The 18,335-nt window shown below is 40.1% G+C and overlaps 1 protein-coding gene across 12 annotated transcripts in view; it reads right to left on the minus strand.

Moving 5' to 3' along the window:
- Nucleotides 1-18,335, minus strand: part of CAMK2D (calcium/calmodulin dependent protein kinase II delta) — a 144,564-nt gene that overhangs the window by 28,634 nt on the left and 97,595 nt on the right. For 5 of the 12 annotated variants that reach the window (XM_028745266.2, XM_028745269.2, XM_028745265.2 and 2 more), the window contains 5 exons: nucleotides 17,983-18,066; nucleotides 16,572-16,614; nucleotides 9,196-9,233; nucleotides 7,754-7,786; nucleotides 1,067-1,126 (listed from right to left, as the gene is read on the minus strand). In XM_028745266.2, the coding sequence (XP_028601099.1) occupies nucleotides 1,067-1,126; nucleotides 7,754-7,786; nucleotides 9,196-9,233; nucleotides 16,572-16,614; nucleotides 17,983-18,066 (258 nt within the window). The remainder of the gene's footprint in view (nucleotides 1-1,066; nucleotides 1,127-7,753; nucleotides 7,787-9,195; nucleotides 9,234-16,571; nucleotides 16,615-17,982; nucleotides 18,067-18,335) is intronic. The other 7 variants (XM_028745275.2, XM_028745274.2, XM_077933983.1 and 4 more) reach the window with 3 other exon arrangements.

Raw genomic sequence — 18,335 nt, forward strand, 5'->3', positions numbered from 1 at the left:
TCTATAAAGCCGATACTTTTCAGAATACTTAGTAGTGGGAATGTCCATGGGGAATATTCAATGGGACTGCTGTCATGCACAAAACCACAGGTGCCAGTACTTTAAAACTGGAAAGACCTTTCTTCAAAAGGATTTACCAAAACATGGTAGGTTGGATGCCACTGACAATATGCTAATTGTTAATGGAAAGGTTTTTAATTTTGAGGCTTTGCTGCATAGCCTAGAGAAATCAGAATAAGTAACCTAAGCAAGGTTATGACTCATGAGCTACACATTCACCGCAGAGCCTATTATGGAGTAATGACTCCTATGTATTAAAGCAGGCACCTCCAAACTCGGCCCTCCAGATGTTTTGGGACTACAATTCCCATCATCCCTGACCACTGGTCCTGTTAGCTAGGGATGGTGGGAGTTGTAGTCCCAAAACATCTGGAGGGCCGAGTTTGGGGATGCCTGTATTAGCTGTGGTATATAACCAGCTTTAGAAATAGATGCCTCTTGATCCCAGTAAGTGAAGTCTTGCAAAGCCCTGCTGTGTTTTTTTGTTTTTTCAAAAAAGTAAAGAATGAGAAGCTGAATAAGGTCTACTTGGTTGTTGCCTAGCAATAATCTTGTTAGCTCTCCTTGATTTTGACACTCACGTTGTATTAGAGAGAAAAAAGTAGGAAGAAAGTTTGTTTAAGCCTCATTTATAAATACTGGAACACTCATCAGACGAAGAGCTAAGGGCAACACAAAAGCACATTCTATTCACTTTCTGACACAGCATGCAATGAAATTCAACTACGGCTACCAATGCTACTGCACAACCACATCCATTTTCCATGTCACATTGGCTAATTAGAAACACACTGTTTCACAATCAACTGCCTCTTTATACACACACATAAATAATATGCATATATAAAAAAGTGCAATCCCAAGTTCCCAAGAGGGGGAAAGAAAACAGCGCCAAAATTTTAGAAAGCAAACAAGGAGCAAGGAAGAGGGAAGAGAGGAGGAAAAAGGGACAGAAAACTCAGAAACAGAACTCAAAAGCAAGTTAAAAGGAAAAAGCCAGGTATACCAGCGTTGGGGTAGGAATATTTTCTTTGGGGCTGGTTACCACGTTGGTTTTGTTGTTTATCTGTAGGTATGCAGAAAAATAGAAACAAACAAGCCTTAGACCTCTCACAGCAGATAATCATATCTATATCTCCCTATATAGACTACTTATACACAGATATAGATATGGAGATAAAGACTGACGGAGGTATGAATTTATAAAAAAATCAAAGGCAACAATGACAACAGATTTGAGTAGGTACTATAGCAGCTTCTCCCAGTGCCGTTCACAAAGAAATGCCCCTGGAGGTGCTGTATAGACATGTATGGTTTCAGCTATGTTACTAAGATTTTTTTAAAAAGCTCAAACCAAGCAATATGCAATTAATGCAGGAAATGAGAGAGAATAGGCCTACAGTTCCAACGACCTATTCACCACCTCCCGTCTTTGGATGTGATGCTATTTAATAAACTGCACCAGGTCTGAGTTTAGCTTGGGAGTCAACTAAGCTAGAGGCCCATATATTAGAGTCATATACACATTTTATTTTGTCATATGTGTTGTCTCCAGAAGTCTATATATTTAGGCAGGACATAAAATATTTAAAGGTTATTAGCTTTACTATTTCAAAAACACTCTTATTGCCCTAAGTTAGGTCTGGATGTGTTACAGCATGCTGCAAGGTGGTTCTCTGGACACAACTGGGATTCAACGGAACCAGAAAACAAAATGTATATTCAACATAATTTAAATATTGTAGCTTACAGAGTCTCTTTACCATTGATCATTTCAAGTCAATGCAGGAAGAGATGTCAGCTATGTTTTTCGGCAGAATGTGAATGCGGAGTATTAAAAAGGCATGATTTTGTATTCCGGGAAGTGTGTGCTAAAGTGATGATGAAGAAGAAGAGTTTGGATTTGATATCCCGCCTTTCACTCCCCTTCAGGAGTCTCAAAGCGGCTAACATTCTCCTTTCCCTTCCTCCCCCACAACAAACACTCTGTGAGGTGAGTGGGGCTGAGAGACTTCAAAGAAGTGTGACTGGCCCAAGGTCACCCAGCAGCTGCATGTGGAGGAGCGGAGACGCGAACCCGGTTCCCCAGATTACGAGACTACCGCTCTTAACCACTACACCACACTGGCTCTCTGATATACACAGAGTGCACGATATGAGCATGGAAGACCCCTTTTCAAGAAGAAAACTAATTTGTTTTTCTCTCTAATATCATGAGTAGTTTTAAACCAGGCAAGAATGACATAGCCTTAAAGACAACAGAAAAGCTAATTACATTTTCTCTAGAATAAACCCCCAAAACTATTTCAGTTCTTAGATGCATTTAAAATGCTGATCCACACCTATATATCAAGTATTTTATTCATAATGGAAGTAAACTGAATATTTAAAAGTTAGATTCAGTAAAATTTAATTATAACTAAAACTGGCAGAAGGAGCTGTCACATATCTTCTGGTGAAAAACTGCCCTTTGGTTTTACCAGCTCTAGCTGTAAGAGGAGCAAACTGCAGAGCTGCATATAAATAAGATAGAAAGTTTAGCTGATCAGTAATACAGAATATTTAATGCTCCACTAACACAAAGAACGGAGAAGGTAAAATGTTACATGTGAAAGAAAAGCAAGAATGGAAACACATAAATCTTAGCTGACCATTTGTAAAACTCAATGTAATGTCTATTTATAAACAGAACAAATATTTTATGTTGTTACATGGGATGTCCACTTTTAATCTACTCAGATAACTAATCAGGCAGTACAAAAAGTATCGGTTGTCATGCTTTAAAAGAAAAAGCAATGGTAGGAATACATTTTGTAAACCCATGGCATTGAAGGTGTCTTTTTCTTATTATAGGACCATATAACACCAGTCCTAAAAGAACTACATTGGCTCCCAGTACGTTTCCAAGCACAATTCCCCAAAGTGTTGGCTGCTGACCTTTAAAGCCCTTTAACAGCTTTGGCCCTGTATACCCAAAGGAGTGTCTCTGTCTCCGTTGTTCAGCCCAGACATTGAGGTGCAGCTCCAATGAGTTCCCTCATTGTGAGAAGTGAAGTTACAGGGAACCAGGCAGCAGACTTTCTCAGTAATCGTGCCTGACCTGTTGAACACCCTGCCGTCAGATGTCCAAGAGATAAATAATTATACAACCTTCTGTAGATATCTGAAGGCAGCCCTGTATTGGGAAGCTTTTAATGTATGATGTTGTTGTGTTTTTGTATATTGTGTTGGAAGCCACCCAAAGTGGCTGGGGCAAGCCACTCAGATGGGTGGGGGTGCAAAAATATTTTTAATAATCATCACCACCACCACCACCACCATATTATTATTATTATTATTATTATTATTATTATGCTAAAAATGCTGAGGGCTTGATTAGCAGTAATTATATTTATGAATGGTTGTAGCTATTTTAATACATGACTTAAGAGATTCACATCATTAAAATTCTAGCCCAGATTGTAAAAAAATGGGTGCAACCCATGGAATTCACAGTGTTGAATAAACTGCCTTTGGCAAAACGGGATTATGAATGATATGCCTTGAGAGTTCTTTAGATAAATGAAATAATATCAGTGCATGCACAGATCCCTGTTCAACAAAGTAACACAGCGGAGGATACTTGGGTGCTACACAAGCCTTTGTTGATCGTTTACCATGAGTGTGCAGAAAACGCCTAGAAAGAGGAACAAAGCATCATCACTGGCTTTGTGTTATGTCTAAACTGAGGACTGTGGTTTGCTTCACACCATAAAACCTTTTGGAAGCCAAAGTTTTTTTTTGGCTTACCAATCATACTTTGGAGTGAAGCATAAAGGTAAAGGTAAAGGTACCCCTGCCCATACGGGCCAGTCTTGACAGACTCTAGGGTTGTGCGCCCATCTCACTCAAGAGGCCGGGGGCCAGCACTGTCCGGAGACACTTCCGGGTCACGTGGCCAGCGTGACATTGCTGCTCTGGTGAGCCAGAGCCGCACACGGAAACGCCGTTTACCTTCCCGCTAGTAAGTGGTCCCTATTTATCTACTTGCACCCGGGAGTGCTTTCGAACTGCTAGGTTGGCAGGCGCTGGGATCGAACAACGGGAGCGCACCCCGCCGCGGGGATTCGAACCGCCGACCTTTCGATCGGCAAGCCCTAGGCGCTGAGGCTTTTACCCACAGCGCCACCCACGTCCCACATGGAGTGAAGCATACTACGGGTATAATGTTAAGCCAGAGATAGTGGTTTGTTGTTCCTGCTAGTTAGAGGGCAGGAGTGAAGGGCACAGTGTTCTGAGCATTCATGGTAAACCATTAACTATGGCTTACCATGATGTATGAACTGGGCTTCTGTCTGCCTTCAGTAAGAGAACAGAAAAGGATTCATATACATAAAATGGGAGACTTAACAATGCATTCAATAGGATTTACAATAACAGCAATCAAAGCACATGGTGTTGTGCAGCACGACAATGGTGGTTTGTTTTTCCCTAGAGTGGTAGAATTCTAAATAAGCTCTGAGGTGCCAGACTACATTATTAGCCAGATTTCAATTAAGTTGCTTTGTTTACTTGTTCTTCTAGAACCAGTAGCGATGTATGCAATATGTACTAACAAAGTTATTTTGAACACCCAGTGTTGTGCCCACAGGGTGCCTCTGAAGGTAAATGAAATATAGAAATCCATACTATATATTTAAAGTGTGGTATGTATTCAGGATCCCTCCTCACAATGTGTTTTCAATTAAACACTTCAATTAAACACTACATTAGATTTGGAATTATGAAGATAGCACGTGCAAAAAAAGAAGAAAAGAAAAGAAAAGAAAAGAAAATGCATTATTTATGCCATTCTCTGTGTACCATAAGAAAATAGGCCGGTTTGCATATGATGCTTGCTGAACTACAGTTTAGCACTATGTGCATTTGCTAGAATAGGCCTGAGCTAAGCACTGGGCTCCCAGGCTCCCCTTACGTATGGTGCAAAACCATGGGTTTGGATTGCTTGCTCTCACAAGCAATAAATAAATAAAAGCAAAAACTTAACTGAAATATAATTTGGCCCTCATAAAAGTATCATTCTAAAAATAGAAAAGCAAAATGATCACAAACAAAAGGGGTCAGTATGGGTATCCTGAGAAGGAATCAAATATAAAGTATCACTCAAGCAACTTTCATCTCTGGAAGAACATCCTTCCGATCGAAAAAGGGTGGAAACATTCACTTGTATATTACAAGTGCAGATATACAATTTGAAGTTGTATTCCAGCCCCCTCACAAAATGTGTTGAGAGATCCATGGAAGTATTTATTTACTGTAATGATGGGAGATATTACCAGTAGTGTAAGATTACCAGTAGGATCAAACTAGATGCAACATTAATTGCATATGAACAATTAACATGCACTTTCAAAATGTAAATAAATTGAGGGGGGAAAGTAAAACCAGGTTTAGCTCTTTCTCTCCTGATAAGAATTACCCCCCACACACCCCAAAAACTGTTCTTGCCCTTGGAGGGAAGCTCCCATTGGAGACAGAAAAGGGGACAGACCCAGAAGTTTTATTGATTATGCAGACTACTTGCTAATTAGGTTCCCCACTTGACATGAGCTTATTCAAGTTTTGGCCAAGGCAAGTCCATTTGCCATACATATATTACATATGACATCAGGTATGGTGCTTGCTGGCATTGTCAACCAACTCATCGATGGAGCATACAAAGCCCTGTGCCTTTTCTCACAGAGCTGATTTCAAACCCCTCAGGCAAAGGACAATCTTGGCTCGCCACAGGTGAGGGTGGTAAGAATCGAGTTCCTCATTCCTGAGCTAAAGTAACATATCAGCCCTACAAAATACTTGGAACTGTTCCTTGGAAACCTACCACTTATTTCTGAGAATTATTAAAGCTGGAAACGACCTTATTTGGGTTCAAGGAAGTTTTGGTGGTACCACTGAAAGCAACAGATGTGCAATATTCAAACAGCTGTGCAATATTCTTAATTATAAGCAATTAACAATGGAAAGATACGTAAACTGTGTGTCAAAAGGTAAAACCCTTCTTGCAAGCATGCTGACCACAATCCATCTTCTGTTGAAGTCAGCAGGGTAACAGAACTCCCACTGCTGGATTGTACAGTTTGGGTAGGGTTTCTATAAGGACACACTTTGGAAACAGGAATTTAAGAAGATTTTCTTGCAAATGAAGCTCACTTTGCAGAGCCAGGCACAATTCAAAAGATGCCATTCACCATTTCCTTGTTTTTGACGGAAGAGCCCTTCTATCCTTCTATGAGGATATCTACCTGCACAGAGACAGTGGGTTGAATACTGAGCTGGACTGTAGTGTTTACATTTATATCCCACCTTTTCTTCAAGGAGTTTAAGGTTCTTCCCCTCCCCATTTTATCCTTACAACAAACCTGTGAGGCAGTAAGCTTCATGGCTAAGTGAGGATTTGAACCCTGGTCTCCCAGGTACACCACACTGACTATAGTCATATAAAGTTAGTCCTGATATCATGAGGCAATTACCCACCCTTCCAGAACTAAACATTCACGTCAACAAATGTGTGACTGGCACATTAGATACAGGACTGTTGAGTGTGTTTCAAAAGAGTATCTTATAATACACGATGTCGTATGTTTGGCAAACTGGCTGTTAAGCTTTGCACTGGACTTGCTACCAGCCCAGACATACACCTAACTGTGTATTCCACATCCCTGTTGCCGCCACCTTCATTTGCCCTTGACTTGGCTCTACTTCCTACCTACCTTTGTCCTCTATGCTAATCAAGGGGCAACTTTAAATTTGCTTAATTCATATGACATTGCACAGTGTTTGGTAGTAGTCTGTTCTGTTTTTATTTGGCTTGTGTATCTGTAGGTAAAATACCCATGAATGTAGTCGTCCACCTCCATCAAGAACTACCTACAGAGCTTTACTATTCATCAGCAGAATGACAAGTATGGAGGGGTCCTTCACTTGTTCTTTTTAAGAGGAATGAAATGTATAGTTAAATGTTGGAATAAATTTTCACACCATGTGGTACCTGCAGTGGAATACAGGAGGTGGTGTAAGAGAAAGGGTAAAAGAAGAGACTAAATTTTATTGTTTATTGCAAATACTGCACAATACTCACAGGAACCGGGCACTGACTTGAGCAATAACTCAGTTTTCATATTACAAACACCTCCACATATAATTGAAGGGAGAGCCCTATCATGTTCTTACATTTTCAGAAATCTCATCTACGTTTAATACCAGAAGATCACAATGACTATACAGAAGGTTTTTTGATTAACTATGATATTGTAGCAGAACAGTTGCACTGGCCATTGCTGCATCTACTTTTCACTGATATTTACATGGTCTATGAGATGGGTGCAGAATCTGTGGTCTCCAAATGTTGATGGACTACAGATTCCATCATCCCTGGCCACTGGCCACGCTGGCAAGACCTGATGGGAACTGAGGTGCAGCAAGACCTGGAAGGACACAGGTTTCTCACCCTCGTCTGTGACCTTGGCTCTGGAAGAACTGATAGCAATTAATTCAGAATGTCATGTTATCCTGAACGGATGCGGAAGTTACAAGCCTTTATTTTTAAAGTCTTGCAGCTTCCTTTTGCTACGTCAACAGATCTAAATGCAAGAATTTCATCTCTTAAGTGTGAACGTTTCACAGGAGGAAAAATTTGGCAGATAAAGATCCTCACCATCATCTGAACACTCGAACTTGACTTCCTTTTCTGATTTGACCAGTCAGAGGGAAAGGAAAAGAAGAAAATGTGACTGGTTGGATTTGAGGTACCAATGCATGGAGAACAGTATATTGTTTGTTTGTTCTAAGAACAGCCTAATATACAGGTATTCAGGATGGGAGTGGGATCTCCTGCATGAGAAAAATTGTGAAAACAAATACTTTGATAAAATGCGCACTCTCCACCCGCCACTTCATAGGACTGCAAACACAAACGCAAAACAGAGTCCTGAACACACAGCAAAGAAGACCCCCATAAGTGTAGTGGTACTAGCAAAGTGTTGACAACAATTATACTTAGCATTACTGTTTAAACAGACCAATTTTGACAGAGAGAGTTACAGACATACAAGACCTTAGTACTGAATGAAACAAGCTGTCTGAATTAGACCACATTTTAGGTAAGTTACCCTATTGAAATTACCCAGTTAAGAACACTGGAAAGGACCAGGTTGACTTTGGATAATGTCCTTTTGTAAAGTGCCCAAATTACTGAAGGCAGTGGAGACGAACACCCTGTATTCCCCTCAGTGATTCAAGCAATATATTGAAATAGGTCCAGTTAATCTTGGAATTTGTGCTTGGTCCACGGAAGCAATAGGTTGCCAATGGCTGGCTTTGAAAAAGATAGGTTGGACCTAAGTGATTAGGGTGCCTTTAAGTGAATTATGAAAGGGTATACATGTAATGAGTCCAAGAGAAATATACAGTGAATTAGATATTTAAAGGTAAGTAACAAACTTCAAGAAAAAGTTGCAAGAATAAAAGCTGAGGTCAAATACATATTTCAATGAAAACTTGCAAAATAGAAGAAATGGAAGTTACATTTTCTAATATTAGCTGGATTGCTTTATCTTGTGTTTACAAGTCCTCCTGGGAAGAAGAAATATTCCCTCCCCACCCCTCCAGCTCTTTCTTGGCTATTTTGCAAAGCATTTACCCAGAATCTTTAATTTACAGAGCTTCTCTCCTATTATGGAATTCTGAGGTCACCCAAGTTTAGAAACTCTAAATCACACAGGAAAACTGCAAGATCGTTCTGCTTCTTATGGACGTCTTTTATTCGGTGTAAACTTATGCACTGACTTCCGCCAAAGCACACCAACTACTGCTGGCAGAACCCAGCTCAAGGGCTGCCAACCCCTGAGGTATAACCTTCTGATAAATGGAATACCAAGGACACATGGAGGCTGCCTTCCCAAATGGCTAGTCCATGATCAGCTGCAAAGCAGTGACTTAAGTTTATTCAAGCATATATATTTTCTTTTTCTTAAAAAGCAAACCCTAAAGGAAGAGGACCAGTTATTTCGGTGCCAAAGTAAAGAGATTTGGAAAGTCACATGGTAATGAAAAGTAAATGAGACGTATCGTTAGATGACCTCAGTATTTGTAGCCTACCTTCACTCCATCAGGTTTCTTCAGTAAACTCTTGGCTGCTATAAATTGAAAGGAAATAAACAATGTCAGCCAATGTAGTTCGAAATCAGTGAAACAAAACAAATGAACAAACTGGGTGTATTTTCTTTTCTTCTACCCTTTGCATTTATCATCACATTTAAAACAACTTACCATACCATTTTTATATTCTGCCTTGCAGTTGTCTTTGTTTTAAATATTTGCTTGTTATCTATATTAAGTAGTGATGTATGGAAGTGAGAGCTGGACCAAAAAGAAGCCGAAGAATTGATGCTTTTGAATTACGGTGCTGGAGGAGACTGTTGAGAGTCCTGTGGACTGCAAGAAGATCAAACCTATCCATTCTGAAGGAAACCAGCCCTGAGTGCTCACTGGAAGGACAGATTGTGAAGCTGAGGCTCCAATACTTTGGCCACCTCATGAGAAGAGAAGACTCCCTGGAAAAGACCCTGATGTTGGGAAAGATTGAGGGCACAAGGAGAACGGGACAACAGAGGACGAGATGGTTGGACAGTGTTCTCGAAGCTACCAACATGAGTTTGACCAAACTACGGAAGGCAGTGGAAGACAGGAGTGCCTGGCGTGCTCTGGACTAAACAACAGCATATTAAGTATAAAAAGGTAAAGGACCCCTGACAGTTAAGTCCAGTCACAAACGACTCTGGGGTTGCGGCGCTCATCTCGCTTTACCGGCCAAGGGAGCCGACGTTTGTCCGCAGACAGTTTATCCAGGTCATGTGGCCAGCATGACTAAGCCGCTTCTGGCGAAACCATAACAGCGCATGGAAATGCCATTTACCTTCCCGCCGGAACGGTACCTATTTATCTACTTGCACCTTGACATGCTTTCAAACTGTTAAGTATAGATGCCTATAATACCAGCAAGATTTTTATTGCTGAGTGTAGAGCATTAAAACCTCCACACGGAGGTAATATTGGCTATTAGATCTCTAGATTATTTCTGTGCATTCATGCAGACCTGGAACAGGTAACAACTTCTCTGGAAGACAAAACAGTTATATCCCAAGAATTTTTTCTGGCATAGAGGTGAAGGAGAAATAACAGTTTGTTACTGCCATTCAGCAGTTTAAAACACATGCACTGAAACATCTACCTGTGAAAGGTATCTGGAAGACCAGCAGATTATCATGTTACAGGTGCAGTGAGTCTTAAAGCCTAGGTGCTGCAAACAAGTGGACCATTTACTACTATTTTGAGATGCTTTGTTACAAAAAAAGGACAGGTACATTTTTAGTTCATAGAATTGTAGAGTTGGAAGGGACCACGAGGGTAATTTAATCCAACTCCCTGCAATGCAGGAATCATTTGCCCAATGTGGGGTTTGAACCCACGACCATGAAATTAAGTTTCTCATGTTCTACCAACTAAACTATTTGTCTCATAACACCTAGGTCCAACCAATCTTTACTAATTGCAGATTGGTTTATAAGAACAACAATGCTACGGATAAATATATTTGATAGAATACAGTGGTACCTCGCAAGACGAATGCCTCGCAAGACAAAAAACTCGCAAGACGAAAGGGTTTTTTGTTTTTTGAGCTGCTTCGCAAGACGATTTTCCCTATGGGCTTGCTTCGCAAGACGGAAATGTCTTGCAAGTTTGTTTCCTTTTTCTTAACACCGTTAATACAGTTGCGACTTGACTTCGAGGAGCAACTCACAGCACGCGGTGTGGTAGCCTTTTTTGAGGTTTTTGAAGACTTTGGTGATTTTTGAAGCTTTTCCAAAACTTTTCCGACACCGTGCTTCGCAAGACGAAAAAAACCGCAAGATGACAAAACTCGCGGAACGAATTAATTTTGTCTTGCGAGGCACCACTGTACTGGGAAAAGCCCAAGAAAAATGCATCCAAGTTGCAGTACTGAGCATCTGAGGAAAAACATCAGGTTCCAAGGATGGACTAATATCTTGTGTCATACCTGGGGCCATTGTGTAGTTAAAAGAAAAAGGGAAAAATTGGTGCATTGATTTGCTTCCAGCAATTTGCCTGTAAAGCGTACTGTAGCTGAAATTAAAAAGACTAAACATTTTAATCCCACTGCCTTCAATGAAACCTCAGCTATTATCCGATGAAACTTTTCATTAATTTAAGCATATATATTTTTCATACATATGACAATTTCTCCTGGATGGTGCTCAGCATTTGTTTTTTTAGTAAGAGAGCCAGAAGTAGGAATACTCTGCAGATACACAATATCATTTATTTCCCTCTTCTTTGGTTGTCACATCTATCTTACTGTGGCTTTGTGCACACAAGGAATTTGCCCCAATAGAAGCGGCGTGGAAAAGACTAGGGTCAGATTATCGTTAAGAATTTAAACCCAACTGCCATTAAAATTTTGCAATATTTAGACAGATATCATCACTTTCTTTTAAATTAAGGTGGTTCAGAATAATACTCATGTGTGAAAGTATGATGTTGATAATCATAAAGGAAGCAATTTTCTAAATTATAAATGCATTTGGAACTATATCTTTCACAAGATATTTTGAGGAAATTGCACCATATTATCAATACAAATATAACCATCTTGGTACAAGTGAAAGAATTGCCCATGCAGATATTTTACTATGCTCTAAATAGAAAACAGGGAAACTGAGTATCTGTTTGGCAACTTACCAGATGGAGTCCTGTGCATGGTGATGGGGACACCACTGCATACACAAGGAAATGTCTGCTATACCTACATAGATCTCCATCAGGAGTGGGGAACTCTTCCCAGCCTGAGGGCCACATTGCCTCCATGCAGGGGAGTTCAGCATGTGCCCCTCATTGCGTTTTGGGTGGCCCTTGGCAACATTTGACGCCCCCTCCCTGCAGTTCTTGCCCTGCCTTCCCAAAGCCTGGTAAGCAAGGTGCTGGGCTTTGGAAAGGAGGTGTTGGGGCTCTGACAGGTTCCTAGAGTCCTCCAACCTTCTTCCCAAAGCCTAGTCTGTGCTTTCCCAGCTGTGGGGACAAGGTGGGAGGGCTCTAGGACCCTGCCAGAGCCTTATGCTTCCTTCCCAAAGAAGGACACCTTGCTTAGCTGGCTTTGGGAAGGCAGAAGAAGGGCTGGGGAGGCATCAAATTTTGGGCTCACTCTCCCCTTCGCACCAGGTGACAAGGCAGTGTGCAGCCCACAGGTTCCATGTCAAAGTACTCTTGTGGCCTACTTGGTATGAAAAGTTGGACCGCTCTGCTCCAGGGGATGCATATCAGTGGTGGGTGGACCACAGGCAAATGTGGGCAGATCAATCAATGAAATTTTTACCTTTGAAGAGTAAGCTAGTTTCTACACACACACACACACACACACTCCTCTGTCCTCCATCCGGGGAAGAAAGAGGAATTATCAGAGTTCAAGGCCACATTCCAATCTGGCAGAAATACTCAAAGAGGGTGCGAAGAAGGGTCAGTTAGGGATGGTGCTGGCCTGGAAAAGGGCTACATAGGCTTGGAGGGCTGTATTCAGCACCCAGACTTAAGGTTCCCCACCCCTAGTCTTCGTGAACAACCTGCAAGTTCATTTTCCAATTAATATAGCCCTCTTTTTGAGGAAGAAATAATGAACAATCGTACACACATGTTGCTTGCATCACCTATTACCTCATGTGAGAAATGGCAGAGCATAGTGTGATGCACAAGCTCTTTCCCATACATACAGAAACCCATGGTCTTTATTCATCGTATTTACAATTCCACTAGTGATACAACATACATTTAAAGAATAAGTCCTTTATCTGAGAATGAAGTAGCAACCCAACTGTCAACCATTAGGGCTAAATATCTGCTGCAAACAATGAGGCAATATCCTTGCAATGTCACAGCCATTTGTGGCACTACGCTGCAGCAGCAATCAGTACGACTGGAGCACACATTTTTAAACATTAAAAACAATTAAGGGATAAAAGCACAAATGAAAAGAATGGCAACTTTGCTAGTAACTAAGCTTAGTGAACTTGTGGCATATTGGCTTAGATGTAATGAGCACATGTTGGATTGGCTTTTGAAAGTTCTTTGGGTTATATTTCATTGTATATCAACAGAACAACTATGACAGCCATAAATTTGGAATTCACCCCTTCTGCTGTAAGCACTGCTGTAATAAATACTATGGGGCAGTGAGTAAAACATATCCAACCAAAAGTTCATAATTAATCTCAGCTACAAAAGCCACTGGGCTGGGCTTTGAACCAATCACTGGCCTAGTCCAGATGCACATTTCCCAGCTAGCGAAAACACACTTTAGCAACCAGGAAGGAACATCAGGACAACATGCTCCACCCTTGTCTCCCACATTCCTTGGTGTGAAGATCCAGGTTAGCTTTAACCACAGTTCTCCTTTATAGCCAAAATGGGGAACTGTCGTTTAATGTCAGCTTACCTACCACCATCTTGAACCATGTGCAAACTGTGGGTAAATATCCTGATGCTGCACTGTATCACATTGTTCCAGAAATAATGGGAAGATGTAGTTTTAAGCTATACGGTATTAAAAGGGACAAGGGAGGGAAGGGGAGTTCTGACGCTCATTCCCAGTTACTAAACTATGGTTTAGCAAACTAGGAAATGGATATCTGAATTAGGAAACTAACTCTCATTTTAACCTACCTCACAGGATTATTTTGGCCAAAAGAGATATATTTGATACTACGGTATTAAAATATACAAAGGGGTGATTTACACTGAGCATATTGTAACCATTCATTTGAACCTGTAGAGGATAGTTACAATGAAAGACTTGTTTCGCAAAAGACCAATTTCTATTAAGTATATTCCCTAATAACCATTGAGAACAACAAAAAAGAAGACCTGAATTTTTGCCAATTTTTCATAGTAAAAAGGTCATGAATTTAAATAATGTCCTACTTATATATCAGCTAACCCAAAGAAACGAAATTGAGGCTGGAACTGGATGTTATTAGAGTCATATGACTGTTGTGAAAAACAGCATCTTTGTGTCTCCTCTCTCTTTCTCTTTCTCTTTCTCTCTCTCTTTCTGTCCCAAGTAACATCTAGTATTACAAGGTATGCCATGATGTCATACCCACTGAAAGTTCCCTTGCCCCCACAAGCAGCAGCCAATGAAATGGAGCAGAGGAGGCGGAAACTCACAGCGTGATAACATCACAGGACTGCTATAACACCCAGTTCCATCCAGACACAGCGTACCAAAAAACAAGAGTGATTTGGGACAGGCAGCACATTGTTTGGGAGAATGAAGATAAAAACATTTCTTTCAGCTCCCAAGGGGGCTTACCTCACAAGAAACATACATTCCACATTACAGGAAGAACAACAAAAAAAGGAAATAAATAAATAAAACACTTTTATAGATACATCATTATGGACAATTTACTCCCCAAAAAGGCATGCGATGCAACAACAAAAATCGAAATTAGATTCCCCTGGATGGCACCTTTTCTTAAATTAACCACAGTAGACAAGTGCCACTCAAGAAGAGCAGAAAGAACAGAACAGGGTCAATTCAGGAATGGATGAATGGAGTAATATATTAAAATTATTCTTTGTTCTGGGGAAGGTTACAAAAAAGGAGAGAAAATTACAGCGGATATAGGATGCTGAACAGCAACCAATATATTTTTGTTGAGAAGATACTTAGTTTGATGCTTCCATTAGAACTAAGGTTAAATGGGTGGGTGTGGCAGTTTCGTAAAAACATTCATTAGATTCCACACTACCATTTTAATCATTTCCCACAAGCAGTGGGTATGAACAGCTACAAAAAGGTAAGGTTAACACCTCTTGCTGCAAAATCTAAACTTTTGTGGCAACAACTGGACCTGAAGAATATTCGGTTCATTTGCAATTGATTATTACATGGAAATTAACACAGTTCTTGGTAGTTTATTGTTATCCTAGCATATAACTGAGAGGCTGGGCTGTGTACTTGACAAGAGCAATGCCTTTTAATTTCTCTTATTACCAGTGTAAACTCTCCCATTCACATTTAAATTTGTAAAGTACTTAACTCTGTCACAAATGCATCTTGGTTCAGTACTTGTTATATCCGTGAACAGATAGTTTGGGGGCTATTTGCAATCTGTTTGGATTTTCACTAACCTGAATAATTTGCTATTATAGCCTGGTTTTAGCCAGAAGTCTTTACTTCTTCACTTTGATGCTCAGCTGAAGATGGTAGGTGTTAAATTTGACACCATATATCTCAAGTGTTCTGCCATAGTTTAAAATGTGATAGGCTAATCATAAATTAATGAATTATATTACGGAGATGAAAGCATTGGGCCCATAGGTGCCTACTTTCCCTATTTGGTAATCAGGCACTGTCTGCAGTGGCAAATTCAACAAATGGTGGTAAGATGTTTTGTTGGTAATAAGATAATGGAGATTGCTCTCTAGATTCTATCTATGTTTCTATCTATGTATCATCTAGGTTTTGCATTTTATATTCTCCTCAAGTGATATAAAAGGTGAGGGGACCTCTGACCATTAGGTCCAGTCATGACCGACTCGGGTTGCGGCGCTCATCTCGCTTTACCTCAAGTGATATACGTCTTTGCAAATTAGTATGAGAATATCATGTAGAAAAGTTATTTGAAAGGTTGAACTGGACTAGCAAGTCTTCAACTTTCACTTTCCAAACCATCTTTAAAGTTATAATTTTTGGGTTCCTCAATTGGCATTGGCTACCAAACGGGAGGTCCTTATAAAACAAAACATGTAAATGCGGCCATAATCTGCCCTTAAAAATGAGGGGAATTCAAGGAGCATCCAAAAGCATGTTGAAAACAACAACTCTAAAAATCAAGTAGACCAGTATCAACAAAATGCCGTTTGACAGAAAAGGTTTCAATAAGGACTTCCAGGTATCTCTAGCATTTCTACTTTGGCATATAGCTTTTCTGATCCCAACAGAAGAGAACTCGTTATGGTATAAAGTCTTCATGGTTTCAAGTCATCATTTTGAATCTGATGCCCTCCTGATGTTTTGGGCTACAACTCCCATTAGCCCCATCTGGCATTGCCAACTGTCAAGGGTGTTGGAAGCTCTAGCCCAAAAGTTGTGGAGGGCACCAGGTCCGGGAAGGTTGTTGTAAACAATGCCAGGGGATCTAATAACCATGCCTAACTACTATAATATGAAAGGCAGTGAGAAATGACCAGAGATGAAGAATGGAATTAACAAGATGCCCATTTAAGAAGTTTCATCTCACTCCAATCTTACTTAGCCAATGCAAAACAAACAGATATGTATTAAACAAATATGGCATCCGGACACATGCAAAGATGAACGAATTTTGACATGTACCACAGGAACATATACCACACCTCAGCAATTAGCAATATGGTGTCACACAGTGTACTGAACATACCTGAGAAATTTCTTGTAGCCAGCATAGTTGTCAAAATGGCACCCTAAAAAGACATTCAACATAGTAAGTCAATATCCTCTAGAGTATATCTGAAGATAAGCAAAAGGATCTCTCTCTTATTTCAAACACACAGAGGCCTGCTGTTGGGTAACATTTCCTACATTTGAAAAGTTTAAATGGCCCATGTGACTATGTAACATGCTTCTTTATTTTAAAATTTATACCCAGCCTTTCCTGATGAGATAAACTCAAAAGCTTACACAAAAAAATCAAAGTGACAATAAAAACAGTTCAAAATACTGGAATCAATTTCCCACGTTAAAACCAAGACGAGGATGCAATTCAGTTTTTAAAAATGGGCAGGCAGAACTGTAGCCCACGCTAAAATCTCAATGAAACAATACAGTACTGGCTGCTTGCCTGAAGCATAAATAGAGGGTGCATAAAATGTGTAAAGGATAGATTGCCTCAAGGAACACAGGCCTATTCAAAACTATTTGCAAAGCTCTCCCAAAATTTTTTTTAAAAATAATACTGAATAATATAATTTTCTAAATGTGTAGGTCGTTTTTCTCTTTTAAAAAGAGAAGTTAAAATCCTTTGTTAATCACTTTAGACTTTATTGAAAGAAAACCCTGCATCATCGTTAATGTGGAGTGGAGGTGTGCAAACAGGCGCTCTCTCATTCAGTCTACAACAGGACTCATGGAACAGAGGTGCTGTCGCTAACTGAAATCTTTGCAAGGACTCTGAAGTGGGAGGAACTCTGTATGAGCAGGAGGTCCTCTGTTTTCTTTAACGTTTGGAAATGATCTATGGAACATTCCTGGACAGTACAGAGGGGAGCAAATATACTGGAAGTACTGGATCAGAATGATGGTAAGTCAAATGTTGCAAGCTGAAGTATGCATATGCAGTTAGTAGTATAATAATAAATAATAATAATAATAATAATAATAATAATAATAATAATAATAATAATAAATATTTATATCCCGCCCTCCCCAGCCGAAGCCGGGCTCAGGGCGGTTAACAACACTAAAATAGTGCAACATTCTAAAAACATTATAAAAATTAATTAAAATCAAAATTGATGGCAACCAGTATGCATAAACATTCCCAGTCTGTCGTTTACTGAGAACTTGATTTGTGAGAGGGCTTTTGTTTTTGAAACGTTCCCCCCCCTCCAACCCCCCCCCCCCCAAGAAACTGTTTGGTGGTAGGAGAGAACTCAAGGGGGAAAGAGGTGCAATATTAGGGAAACGTTACTGTCACATATGAGAGAGGGAGAAGCAGCCATAGAGAATACAGGCACTCAGCTAATGAATACCTGCTGCTTTTAAGAGACACTAACTATATGCTTTCAGTTTCTCAACTAGCAGGATGTCTGGGGGGAAACTTGCTTCCTTACCTTAAGTTTCCTTCTTGCATTGAATTTCTTCAGGCAGTCTACAGTCTCCTGTCTGTGCATCATAGAAGCCACAGTAGAACGTTGCTGAAGAAAAAAAAAAAGGGGGGGGGGAAGAGAAGTGTTTTGGTACATGCAACCAGATTTGCAAATTTATTCAGTATTAACAATCTCCATGAACAATGTTTTCTGGAGCTACTTCCAATGGCAACTCTGGAGCCCTTGATGAAAATGACAAGACTCTTCCCACCATTTGACTGGTTCTGCAACTAAATAAAACAAAAACAACCCCAAAATTGCCCTGCTTTAACAACAATAATCCTTTGAGATGATCAGAGAGCAGTGCAAGGTCCTCA

This window comes from Podarcis muralis, chromosome 9 (assembly GCF_964188315.1).
Source record: "Podarcis muralis chromosome 9, rPodMur119.hap1.1, whole genome shotgun sequence".
Lineage (NCBI taxonomy): Eukaryota > Metazoa > Chordata > Lepidosauria > Squamata > Lacertidae > Podarcis > Podarcis muralis.